This window comes from Empidonax traillii, unplaced genomic scaffold, assembly GCF_003031625.1.
Source record: "Empidonax traillii isolate 1590-97213 ecotype Southwest subspecies unplaced genomic scaffold, ASM303162v1 scaffold326:size758569, whole genome shotgun sequence".
Classification (NCBI taxonomy): domain Eukaryota; kingdom Metazoa; phylum Chordata; class Aves; order Passeriformes; family Tyrannidae; genus Empidonax; species Empidonax traillii.
In genome coordinates this window covers 221,261-235,020 of record NW_020955519.1, presented here as the reverse complement: position 1 = coordinate 235,020, position 13,760 = coordinate 221,261, and the positions used below count along the sequence as shown (strand labels likewise).

At 34.8% G+C, this 13,760-nt stretch overlaps 1 protein-coding gene across 3 annotated transcripts in view; it reads left to right on the top strand.

Annotated features, from left to right (window-relative positions):
* Positions 1-13,760, top strand: part of PDE10A (phosphodiesterase 10A) — a 358,019-nt gene that overhangs the window by 246,569 nt on the left and 97,690 nt on the right. For all 3 annotated transcript variants that reach the window (XM_027891692.1, XM_027891693.1, XM_027891694.1), the window contains exon 2: positions 9,557-9,685. In XM_027891692.1, the coding sequence (XP_027747493.1) occupies positions 9,557-9,685 (129 nt within the window). The remainder of the gene's footprint in view (positions 1-9,556; positions 9,686-13,760) is intronic.

The window sequence follows — 13,760 nt, the reverse complement described above, 5'->3', positions numbered from 1 at the left end:
AGAACACTCTCTGTTTCCTATTTGGTGAAATGACAGAGTGAGAATTGGCACAGGCATGTAGTATATCTCAAAGGAGGTTTCATCATAATGGAACTTGTTTATGGAATAAGTTAAGTAGCAGTTTAGTGAACAGCACTGTAAATTTATATTGGTAAGTATATTATAAAGTGTTTACAGAACTTTATTCACATGAGTTCATTTTAAGAAATAAATGAGCTGTAAAACATTGGTAATAAAGACAGTGGGACTACTTTTAAGCCAGAAGAGTTTACTAAAAAAGGGAGCTATTCCAGGATCAGGTGTCAAGTGGGAGGAAGACATTACATCAGCCAGAAGGTATTACCAGAGAAGACATAAATCAACAACTTGGTCACAATACTTGTTCTCAAGGGAAGAGTTAAGACATTCTTACCTTGCTTAATCATTAGATTTTAAGTAGTTTAATTTGCAGGTGTATATGCTCTTTTCAGAGATTATGTGCAAGTTCTGAGTGACTTGACATTTTTCATCATGAGTTATGAATGAACTGATTTTAGTACTTTTCACCTTCAAGATAAGTATTGCTATTCAGGTGTATTTTGGGCAGAAGACAAGGTAACCTGGCTCTGTGTGTTGCAGAAGAGAAGAAAAAAAAGCAAATAATTATACTGAGATGTTCCTTATACATCTACAAATATATTTTAACTTACTTCAGTGTGATGCGTTATTTATAAGTAGGTTGATAATTATTTTTATCAGTAACCTTGATGATACATAGCTTTCTCCTCAAGGAAGTATTTGAAATTATTTGATTACAATTTACAAGTCCTAAAGCATGTCTGTAGTCCATTTGTTAGCTGTTTGCAGAGTGTTAATTAAATTCCCAAATTTGGTCCCATCATGCACCTGGAAGGAGAATAAAGCTTGTTACCGACCCCTCAGAGCTACTGCAATGTGCTAATGAGAACTGGAGAGAAGCTACTCTCAAACCAGGAAAAGTAAGTCAGAGTTTTAAAAAGCCCCATATGTCAACTAATGGATGATATTACAGCATAACAGTATACATGCAGGATTATGCCATTCAGACAGTTTAAAGTGTGTTTTGAAACCCTCTGAAAAATGGTAAGTTGAGAATGCATTCACCCCATTAGGCATATGTATAATTCCTGTGGAAAGATTATAGGTCTTTTAGCTCTAGCTAATGAAAACTGATTTCATCAACAGTCTTACATGAAGTTTTACTTTTTAACTTAATACTGAAGGAGTGCTCAGAGCTGCTAGTACTGCACAATTCTTGAGTGCTAGATTTTGGGAGACATGAACAGTTGAGTATCTACAGATGTCTAGGGCTCAAGCTTGTAGGATGCTGATAATATCAGAAAAGACAGCGTGGAAGTTGGTGGAAACTAAAGGCGCTTATGTCCATACCTTGCTCAGCATCTGGCATGTTCAGGTGCAAAGGCACATCCGTGGCTTTCTCATCAGGAATATGAGATTTGAATTATGGGAAACAGGATACAGAAGTTGTTGGTATTGTTTCTGTATGAGCACATTCCAGTTCTGTTTAGCTGAGCTGGTCTTTATTTTATCTCTCTAAAACTTTAGCTACTGGCATCGTGGCTGAGATGTTGTGTTGCTACTGCTGTCATCTACATGTATACAGAACCTGGGGGTTTATGCAGTGAGTGGAGGATGGCATAATTAAATATTCATCTTTTAATGAAGATCTGAAATGTTAAATGATAAAATTTATTATATGGGAAACGGGCATTGTAGTGCTTTCTGGTACTGAATTATTGTTTTTCTCTGCTGATATGCTGGAGCTGTGTATTGTTTTTCTTCTAGCAATGCAGGAAGGAGTTGGAGGAGGAGGGGCAAAAATGGTGAATGAAGTTGCTCACAGATAAGATTGTGAATTGATTTTTCAAGAAAAGAGAAATCACTTCTTCAAGAAAAGAAAAATCTACCACTCTGATTGCTTCATGTTAGTGATTATACTTTTTGCCAGACTAGTAATGTCAGGTTTCAGAGAGTTTGGGCACTTGGTCACATTACATTCCTGTATACTTAAATGGATTAAGATAAAAAGTCTGACTTGAAAAGGATATTTCAAAACTGACTGTGCCTGTGGTTTTGAATCCTGATGCTTTGAACAAAGAAGGGATTGATTTAATGAGATTAATGCTTAATCCAAATGAAGCAATGTACACACATGCCTTGAATGCTTTGGAGAATAACTACAAATATCGCTTATAAGGTTCTGTAGAAAAATACAGAGAGATGATCTTTGTGTAAGAAAAAGATGGGGCAAGACTGTTTTAAATAAAGGACACATGCAAAGTTGTGTTTAAATTAGTGCTTTGGGATTACTTTCAGATATTTTTAAGTCTTTGTTTTTTATGCGAGTGTGATACTTACTTTCAAGTGCTGATTTTGAGGAAGTGTTACACGTCTCTCTTCATAATTTTGATATTTCAGATGAGGAAAGGTGTTTTCAAATTAGACTTTTTTTTCACTCATATTTGGGGCAAGGTTGTTTTCTGTTTCAGATAATGCTCTGTCTTTATCAACACAATTTGATTTTTTCCCTTGGCTTGCATATTTTCTGTGTGGCACAGTATATTGTTACTTGCTTGGAGAAATTGTGACTTTGCCCATATTTACTGAGACTCTGTGCCCCTCTAATTTCAGGGAAGAATTACTTGTTTAACCAAACAAGGCAATTTGTGTATGGTATTTTTTGTTTGAATTACTTTTTAAATTTTCTTTCTTTTTTTTTTTTTTTTTTTTTAATGTTAGCAGATGCAAAAAATTCAACATTTATAGTTATTTCCTTTCATGTTTATTATTAAAAACTTTCTTGATACATGAAATCCACCTGATTTCTTATAGTGACCAATGTATACACTCACAATGTGTTTTCAAAGCATTGAATCCTGTCTAACTGGGTGAAAGGTATGTTATATGCACCAAAAACTGTTGCAAGGGTTTTGAGGAAGGCAATGACTGCAGTCTTGCAGAGTGTAGCTGTTCTAGGACAAAACGCTGACTCTCACAAGTATTAGGCTGGTTCATCAATTTTTATTCATTTGTCCCTGACTCCCTATGTGCCCCCCAGCCTGGGAACCAGAAACTTTAGGTGAAAACTAATTCTTGCCCAATCATGAGATTTGATTAAGTTAGTGGTTTTAGAAAAAAGACCGAATACCACAACGCTAATGAAAAAAATTGCAAGAATTGCTAATGATGTGTGTGACTCATGCTGCTAAATGGAGCAGATTTTTAAACATAGCTCTAGGCTTCAGTTCTTTCAGCTCATTCACAGTCAGTTCTGCTTTATACTGAGCTCAGTGAAGCTATTCTCAGAGGACTGTGCAGTGTGACATGGATTAAGAGTAAGAGAGTGGAGCCATTAATCGATTCAGTACTACATAGGTATCTAATATCTAAGAAATGTTTTAAATGTTTTAGGCAGCATAAAAAGCTGGAAGCAAAAGTATATCTGTCAAGTGATTTTTAGCTTTATTTTTTTTTAAAGAATTCTTTTAAAAAAATTTTTTAAAGAACTCAAAGGAAGGAATAATTACTGATAGTTGATGTTTGAAGGAAGTTTTGTTCCTTGGTTTATTTTTGAATCCAGCTATGCTATATCTGAGTTAGTAAACAATGCACAAGAACAGTCTTAGGTACTGGAATTGGGTTTTTGTCTGGAATAGCTCTTGGCAGTTCCCTGCCCAAGCCGGCTAATAATGTCCCAGGCAGATCCTGAATGTTGCTCTGGAGTAGGGTCAGGCCAGGGATGATTCCAAGCAGGCAATCAACCTTTCAGTTTTTGCTCAACTTTGTTGTTGGAGATCAAGAAAGCTTAATAGTAAGGATGAAGGAGTTATAAGCCGCTTGGTTTCAGGTCAGTGAACAGTCCTAGACCTAGTCAGTTTACTGGTATAGACAAGCCTACCATGCTCCTTTGTAGGACCCTTACAATTTAAACCTGTAAAGGGATTTTTAAGATGCTGAATTTGTCACATCTGCTCAAAAAATCATTTCCTTACTTAACATAGAAGTAATAGTGTTTAAAGCTTTTGTTTTAAGTGTTAATATCTGATTATTTTCCAAAGAGCATTTTTCTGGCATCTTAAGAGGACAGCAATATGTAAGACTACATCTGTGTTTACAGTTTCTGTCTCTCCTAGAACCTAACAAAGATGTTATGAGGATTGTGTTAATCAACGGGGTGAATACTCATCACATTTATTATAAGTATCTTCCTATTCTGTAAACTTTGTCTCTTGTTATGCATCATTCTTTACTGGTCATTCATTTTGTTTGAAAACTGTCTTCATGCGCTATAGACTTCTTGAAAAATGTTTGTTTTAGTACCTGTAAAATTATCTACCTCCATAGTACTCTCACCTGCATTGAATGTTCTGTAATTTACTAAGTACTTTTTTTAGTGCTACAGATTTTGTCTTTGACTAATTAAGTTGTTGGTCTATTTACACTTGAGCAGGCCACGCAATCACTAAATCAAGCAGCCTGTGATACTCCCACTGTCTTTGTATGAGACCCACAAATAGAGGTATTTTGGAAGGTGGTGGTATTGGTTTTTTTGGTTTTGTTTGGCTTTTAGAAGAAGTACTAAAAAAACAGTCAAAGTTTTAATTATGCTTTTGTAGCATTATTAATATAATAAATAAATAAGTCCCATAGGGACCGTGGTGAACACCAACGTGGTGGGGTAACGAATCTCTTTATTCAAAGAAGTCACAGGTTAAATAGTAGTTTCAAATGGTCCCACGTCACACAGGTAACATTCTAAGCCAATCCCATACAAGCATTCAAGTGAGCATGTGCAACAGAGTCTTAGAACTACAATTCCCAGAATGCCCTGCGGCACCTGGTATAGCCACACTCCATACGCTTTAGAAGTCCCAATGATCTAGTGCTGGTATATTGTTGAAATAAATAAAGACTACATACAGTTTCTTGTGGAAGTTCATGATCTACATGAATAAGTATTCCTCTTTAAATAGCGCTACTAAACTTGCTAAATTATTTCAGGTAAAGGTTTCTTTATTCTTTACCCTTATCAAAATGAAGTGTGTTTTAAAAGTATTAGTCATAGGACTACTGAAAAAATAGTTATTTGTTGAACTGGACAGTCGTAAGTGTTTTGCCTTTTTAGTTTAAGGTGAAATGACTGAACTGTGTTATTTAGTAGCAATATTTTTATTTTCTATTGTTAGATTAATTAAATAAAAAAGGGAAGAAATCCACCCATAATTCAATCTTCAACTCTATGTATTTCTGTTATTAATTTCAGTGAAAAGAAATGATTTCTCATAGTTTGGGTAAGAAAAAAAAAGCCCAAAACCAACACCAAAACACTCTTACACATGTTCCATTGAAAGCCAAGGAGTTATTTAAAACAACAACAACAACAAAAAACCCTCAAGCACCACCACTACAAAAAATAAACCCAAACCACAACCCCAAAATTTTGATAGACTAGCATGAGCTATGCTAAATAAGGTGAACTGCTCAAGCCTCAGGCTACGCAAAGCAGAAAAACAGGGTTATGGTTTTTTGGTAGAGTACACCAATACATCAGTTTATCGAAGTACTACAAGTAAACACAATTGTTTTTCTGTCATGTTATTTACCCTTCTCACTCCTAACATCCGAGATGATTATCCTGAGAGAAAGGTTGTTTTCTCTGGTAGTAAAAAGGCCTTTTTCTGATGAAGGAATTGCCTCTTGGGTGGTGGTGGGTGGACAGGCCATCTTCTACTCTCTGCTTTGCACTGAGCTTTGCCAGGTTTACATCATCCTACCCTGTAATAAATGAGATACGCAAAACCCCACAATAAGGTGAACCCCTTGCATAAAACCCAGCATTTATTGAAAAATTGTATTTCCACTTACTGTTCAAACAGGAGTAGCCTAGAAATGGAAAAAATGAAACCAAACCCACCTTGATCAAAGTTTTCAATACACATGTTCAAACTTTTAAAAACAGATGGTATGGCCAAAGAGAACATTTCAAATTGAGATTTACACAGCCTAAGTGGGTGTGCTGGTCATGAAATGAGGAGCTGCTGAGCTGGCACAAGTGTCGGGCAGCTGGAGCTGTTTCTTTGCCCACTCTTTGTTCAGAGGGAAATGAAAAAGAAGAGCTTATCTGATACATGTGTATCCTTTTGCGTGATATTTATATCTTCATCTTCATTGTTTAATGATATATTCAGAACAAATAGTTAACACCTGCATAAATCTTGACAAATAGCAAGCTGAGTCAGAAAGATGTCAGCCCTGAAATGTGATTTTAGCATACAAACCAATGCAGTTATGAATGTGTGCCCTTCTGTCTTTTGCTTTTTTAGACAATGTTGATATATACACTTGATGCTCCATACAAGAACTGATGAACAAGAATCAGAGAAGTCCTGGCATTAGTGGAGATGATGGGAAGTAGGAGTGAGGGAAGAAGGAGTAATGGAGAAATATTTCTAATGTGAATGCATGTAGAAAAGTTTGCTGCGCCACATGCATAAGACCAGTACATTAGTAACAGAAAATTAATAATCAGCCCTGGCTTGTGTTTTTGTTTTTAATTCTGTACATAACACATGACTTACATGATAAACTTTTGGTTCCTGAGTTTGAGTGTGTTACAGTCTTCTTTATTTAAATTTTATTAATCGTTGCCTCTGAATTCTCAGAGGGTTTTTTTCATTGTTAAGAATTAAAGGATTGCAGCACTTCAGTAGAGAGGTTAATGATATTTAGGAATTATGTACTATAATTTCTCAGGAGCATGTGAATGCTAAAGGGAGTGTGTCCATCATTGAACCTATACATGATGTTATGTAATAATCTTATTCTAATGTACATCTTGTAATGTAGAAGGCTTTATATCCACCATAAAATAATGGTTTCTGCACAGCTGTAAAACACTGACGTTCAAGCATCTTTACAGCACTTTATGTACATAAAAGCCTTGTTGTACATAAAACACAAAACATTTAAATTTCTTCTAAAAGGCTGCTTTCTATTAATATTTTGTGAAGTTACAATGTGTTCCTACTAGTTTTGGTTGTGGAGTTTGCGTGTATGATTGTAGCATGAGTTTTTCAATGCAGCGGGCTAACAGTTGGGAGCTGACTCATAAGTTGGCTTTAATCTATGTAGAAAATAGGTTTAAGTTACTTCTTTTTAACTCTGCGAATACAGTTGTAAATCCTGTGCTGTTTGCTCCCATCTACAAGTCTGGCATTGAAAAAGCACATCTGCACAGATACCTTTGGTGAAATAAAGATGGGTAGTTTAAAGATTGTTGTAGAATTTCTTATATCAGCTCCATGAATCACTTTTCCATATAAGGTTAAGGCAGAGCTTTTACCTTTAGGTTTCTGAAATTGCATGATATCTGGAAATTAAACTTGAGACATGTAGACTGAGGTCTTATCTCAAATTGACATTTTATTGAATTTTGATGTGTATATTACAAAACCAACAATAAAGGTTTGAATCAAGAAAGAAAATTAAGTTTATTTTCACTGAAAACACAGATCAACTTTTGTAGAATTTCAGTTGCTAATTTTACAATCTTTTCAATTCCGAGATTCTTACTAGAATCAAAAAGTGTGTGTTTGCAGTCTAAAGACAATTTGGAAGTAGCAGGCATTTTGTGACAACCCTATATTGATTATTTTTCATTCAGAACTGTAAAGGCAGATAAATTTTGATAACTTTATGATGGTTAAATCTGCTGAATATTTAAAAAAATTGTGGTCTTTATGAACAATTCTTAAAGCATGTTTCCTTTTCAAATGCTATTCCTATGAAATTAGAAAGACTTTTTCAAGGTATTACATTTTTCTTAGTTGAGCAAATAACAAAATTACTTTATTAAGTCTAATCTTTTTTCAGAATGTGAGACTGTATTGGCTGAAAAATCTTCTTGTTCATTTGGCACATGTACTTCTTTACAGATGCATTATGGCCTAAATTTACAAGCTATCATGTAAGGTCAAACAATTATAATGGGGTTTTACTTGTTTTAGCCTCACTTGCTGATCATCCACAGGTCTTATTGATTTAGGAAGAACCTTTTCTTCTCTACTAATGAAAATCAGGATGCTCAATTAGCTTCTTCAAGTAATCCAGATCCGGTGACTCTTGCCTGCAAATGTCGATGTTGTTATTTGAGGCTGTGATATCTAACAGGAGCTGCTACCTCTGTAGATTAAGAGAAGGGGTAGTTTAAACCAGATATGAGCTAGTGGGGGCTGATGTGGTGGGAATGATGTGGTGCAATTGATGTAGGGAGAGTGGCATAGTAGTGTGTTTTCTGGTATTACTTCCTAAAGACTTTCATTGTAAACATTTGTAAGATACATTAAAGATTGCCGTCATTGACTAGCGTTGAAATTGCACTACAGCTGCTTTCATCATGTTTTGGTACTGCACAAAGCATAAAATAGGAAAATTGATCTTATTTTATGGCATGAATGCTTTCCAAAAGAGGTCAGAGTTGTTTGACTTGAACAACCTGAACAACCTTTTCTGCTGAACCTTGGCTGCTTTTTGTGGAGAATTTGCTATTACATTTAGAGACACACAACACAACAGAAGACAGCATATTTAAAGTTGTTACGGTGTTTGTTACTCCTCTTCCCCTCAGATCCCACGAAGCCTTTTGCACTTGGGGTGCCTATTCTCTCTGTGGGTGCCAAGCCCCTTTGGACGGGTGCTCTTCTTTTCTACCTCCCTCTTTGCAAAGCCTCAGCGCTACTGGGTTCACCTCCTTGCAGCTGGTCATTATGTTTGGGGGGAATGGGAAGTGTATGATCAGATTATAATTATATGAATTTTAAAATTTATTTATGTCAGGGATCCAAGATTCTGAACTTTACTTCTTTTTACAAAATGTTTACTGGAGTTATCTTTTTGTTCCAGATATTGTAAAGGCCTTTTTTCTGCAATTATTTTTATTTTGATAACTAAATTGCTAAGGTAATGGAAGCATAACTGTGAAAGTACTTTATACCTCTAAAGTTAACTGAAGTAATTACAGTACTTGAAAATTATGTATGATTTTGGTGTTGCATAACAGTTTGTGTTGATTTTGCTGCCATTTGTAGTGAGAATACTGATTTTGATCCTCTACGAGACATACCAGTTCACTGGTTCACCAGTTCTATCTCCTTCTAACCAGGTTCTTTCTCAATATATCATCTTGCATATCTTGGAAATAGGTACTTTTACAGTCACAGTCATAGTCATAAATTCCTTCGTGGCTATTTCTCCTGGGTACCATTTACCTGTAACCCTCAAGGGGACATTTTGTACGCAGTATCTTGTATGGATATGCTTTGCTTCTACTATTTTCTGTATGACAGTTCATTTTTTTTTAGTGTGTATTTTTCTTTATAGGAGGAGACAATTTAAATAGTCATGTATTCATTCAGTGTGTTAAAAAAAAGGAATATTGATTCTTGCTGGTCTCTAGGTATTTTTGTCGTATGAGGGAGTTCATACTGATAATGTAATCAATTAATATTCTCTCTTTCAGGTTTAACAGATGAAAAAGTGAAGGCGTATCTTTCTCTTCACCCCCAGGTACTGGATGAGTTTGTGTCAGAAAGTGTAAGTGCGGAAACTGTGGAAAAATGGCTAAAAAGGAAAAATAACAGACAAGAAGGTAAGTCCTTTTCATTTGCAATTAATAGTTAGCTTTGAACAACTCAGTTGGTTTTAGATTTAGAAAGGAAACCTAGTTTTGGTAAAATTTTACTGTTATAATTTTTATGTTTTGGTTCCACAATTTTTTTAAAGGTAAAAAAAAATCTTGTGTTTTTTTTTTTTTTTTTAATGTTTTCAACCTTTTGGTATTTCTGTTTTGAATTATTTTGGTATTCATTTCAGAAGTTTAGTTTATCCATTTTAAGTTGCATATACTGTTCCGTCAACCTGAAATGTCTGCTTTGAGAACATAACTTGGGCTTCTTGGATCTAAAATTGATAAGTTTTGAATTAAGATGATGCAGGATGTGCAGGATGTAAGCCTCAGTAAATTACTGGATATACCATCTCAAAAGTTGCTACTTGCAACATATATTAAGTCAATTTTAGATAGGAATATTGACACAGAGGTTATAAACCAGTGTGTTGAATTTTAAAGGTGTTTCTGTTGGGTTGCTTTAGGTAAAATACCTCATAAACAGACCCAGAAGACATTTTTATGAGTCAGCTCAGGTTGACAGCGCCTGTAAATTTTGTAATGACCTCAAATTTTGTGAGATTGTGTGCAAACATAAAATTCATGCAATTCTAACAATGATTTGGAATGTACCAGGTAAAATGCAAAAGAGGAAATTACAAAGGTGAGGGAAGAAACACTGAGTTTGCTTTGCATGTGAATTGCTTTGTGGCTGACTTCTAAGGGGCTTGAGATTTAAGTTCTGGTAATAATTCTCATTTTAAATAGGGGGCTAAAATCATTGTGGGTAAGGGACAGAATCATATTGAGCCAGATTTTTGGTGGTAATGACTATATGTGATACTAAGGTGGCAGTAAATTGCTGTTGATTTAAAGAGATTACCTAGTGGGAGAAGTGTATAGCAATAGACTGTCAGTTTACTATATCTTTGTAGTTTATAAACTGCAGCACTGCAGGATGTTTATTGTTATAATCCACAAAAGCAATCAGAAAATCAGTGTTATGAATCAAGGGAATAAGTTGTGACAATGTTTTTTGTAAACAGAAGATAAAAAAAAAAAATTTTAGTGTTGCCAGAAATAATTACTACTTAATAATGAACTATGTTCATTTAAAAATTATGATTTTCTCTAAGGCACCTGAAACCTCTATAAGAAATCATTGTGTGTTTGAAACACAGTTTATAGTCTGGGTCAAGGATCTTGATGCTAAAACCAAATGAATACTTTGGATAATTTTCAGCTTCAAGAGTCTTATATTGCTAAATGGAATTTATTAATTCCTTAGTTGTTCAAAGTTTCCAATTTTTGGGGGGGAGGGGAGGAAGGTGTGAACTGAAGATACATATTTTTGGAAATCCTAATGAAATGTTTTGAACCAATTGCAAAAGCAAAGTAACTGCTGACCATTGTCTTAGTGAATGTGAATAGCTGCAACAGTGTGATTTGTCTGTTTTTTCTTAGACTTTAAAAATTATATATTATGCCTAATTCTCCCCAAACTTGTATTAAAAGTGTCAAGCAATAGTTATTCTATCATTATCATTCAGCTTCATATCTGTTATCATCAAAAGAGTCTTTCTGCCTTCCTGCTGCTTCCCTTTTTCTGACAGTGATCTTTAAGGTGGCCGTATTTCTTACACTACAGGCAGTTATGCAGATGTGGCTTCCTTAGTGTTGGATTTTAGGTGAAAATAAGCAGAACCAGATTTAAAACTACACTTGCCAAGTCAAAAAGAATAATTTGAATGCATTTTGTTTATAGAATGAAACAGATACTGATGAGCCTTCTCTGTGATTTTCTTCTAGAAAGATAAAGTCTATAGCCATATAAAATCTCTCTGATAACAAAACATCCTAATTTGTCAGAATGCAACATTTTTAGGAAAGAAATTTGCTAGATGGTTTACTCAGTTCGTGTTGTGTATGTACAAATTCTACTACATGAGTTATGGTGGCATTGAGAAATGAGGAGGAGAGGATGGAACCGAATCTTTTGGTATCAGCGTGGATCTGTGGTGACTTCAAGTGACAAAGTAGTCTGAGTAACTTTACATCAGTAGGGGTATAATTTTCCCTCTATCCTCTTGCTTTAATGTAGTCTATTTTATGAATGTTCCCATTATGTAATGTGATACAGACAAACAAGTAACTTTGTTTTTATTAGAAAGTTGCCAGGCAGGCAAAATGCTCTTTTGAGGTCTTTGGCTTAGTGTCTGTACTCTTACACATTGGTGACGCAGAACAGTCATTAACCTATATGCAGAAATTGTGTCCTGCCTGTTATAGACATCCAGCTGTGTGTACTCTTCAGCCCGAAGTCAATGGGCCTGCAGCCAGGGTAGTTTATCTGAATTTCATTAGCACGAGCATGAACTGAAATGTCCGATTTGGACTTAAGTGAACCAAAATTTATCTGTGACTGAGATTCACCGAATTAGATGCTTTAGATGGATTTTTTTTTTAAACCTAGAGTATTAAAAAGGAAGGAAGTCAATAAATACCATGTTATTTAAGGTGTAGCTATATCCCAAAATATAATAAGTTGTGTCGAAATGTGTGCGACAAATCTTGTATCTATCATAGTAAATGTTAGATTGAAAGTTGCTCATGATAGTTTGGTAGTGATGGTTATCTACCTGGGATTATATGATACATTTTTCTTTACCTTCCTTTTTTTTTTTTTTTTTTTTTTTTTTTTTTTTTTTTTTTTTTTTTTTTTTTTTTTTTTTTTTTTTTTTCTCCTGGTATATTGGAGAAAACCTGCAAAGGTAGCACTGGGAAGAAATACTGCTTATACTGATATTTTGGTATTCACTGCAACTTTTTGAACTCTGACTATTATCTACCAATAAAATACATGCTCAAAACACACCCAAGCAATTCCAAACAACTCTTTTTGTAATAAGCAAACACTTGAGTTTTATTTTTTTTCTATCCAGAAAATGGCTGAGTTAATCTGCCAGATCTTTTCCAGATGCCTAGATATAATACTCATAGAACTCACAAGACTTCTTCCATTGTCCTCTTGCATATCATTCAAGCAAAAGTAGCAGATGATTGCAGCAAGAGCCATAATATTTTGGAAGCTTTAGGCTCTGCTGCTGGATAGATTCTCATCTCCAAGAAATTTCTCAGAAAAATATTTATGAATTCCAACCTTAATTATATTATCTGAAGCTTCACTGCCACAACACTAAGAGACTAAGCACATTGATTATAAGATGATTCAGTGGTTCGGTATCAACAATGCATCTTTTTCACTGCTGATAATGAATTTCATAGCTGTCTTTCCTAATCTTTTTAAGACCTTTTTTTATAATAAGAAAAAAGAAACTGTAGTGATACAGAATTTCCACATGGAAAGCTGCCTATCACTTAGCATAGTCATTGCTTCCCATGGCACTCATGTTCATCAGAGGGCATGATCATGTGCTAATTAATGCTGAATCTGGACACATTAATAGCTTTATACATTATTGTCTTCCAGCAACGCTTGCACAAAACATGGAAAGCTATGTATAATGGGAATGTAATGTGCTTTGCTGCCATACAAATGGCAGGTAGTTCATAAATACAATTTGAAAAAAGAATTAAATGGAAAGTAGTATGTTCAGTAGAGGATACAACACTGATTATGCTCAGAAGTTACTGCTTATTAAGTGCAGTGGACTTACTGCATTTCCAGGAACCCTAAATTTCATAATTGATTAAAAATAAAAAGAAAAAAGTGAAGAAATTAGAAATTGCTTGCTTAATATGACATTATTATGATATTGCTGTAATTTTTATTCGGGTTGTATAAGTCCTCAAGGAGATATCAGAAGATTTTTCCGAAAATCTTGAAAGACAATAAGATTAATTTTCTTAGGGTAAACCTAAGGTATTGCCATCTTGCTACTAATATTATCCTTTATGGACTTTATAATGTAATAGTGTGCTGTTACCTGCTGTACATTCAAGAGAATGTATCTAGAGGAAAAGACACTGCACTGTCACTGCAGAGACCTGGGTTCGATTCCCGGTCGGGGCCCCTCCCCGGGCAGATGGAGCTCGT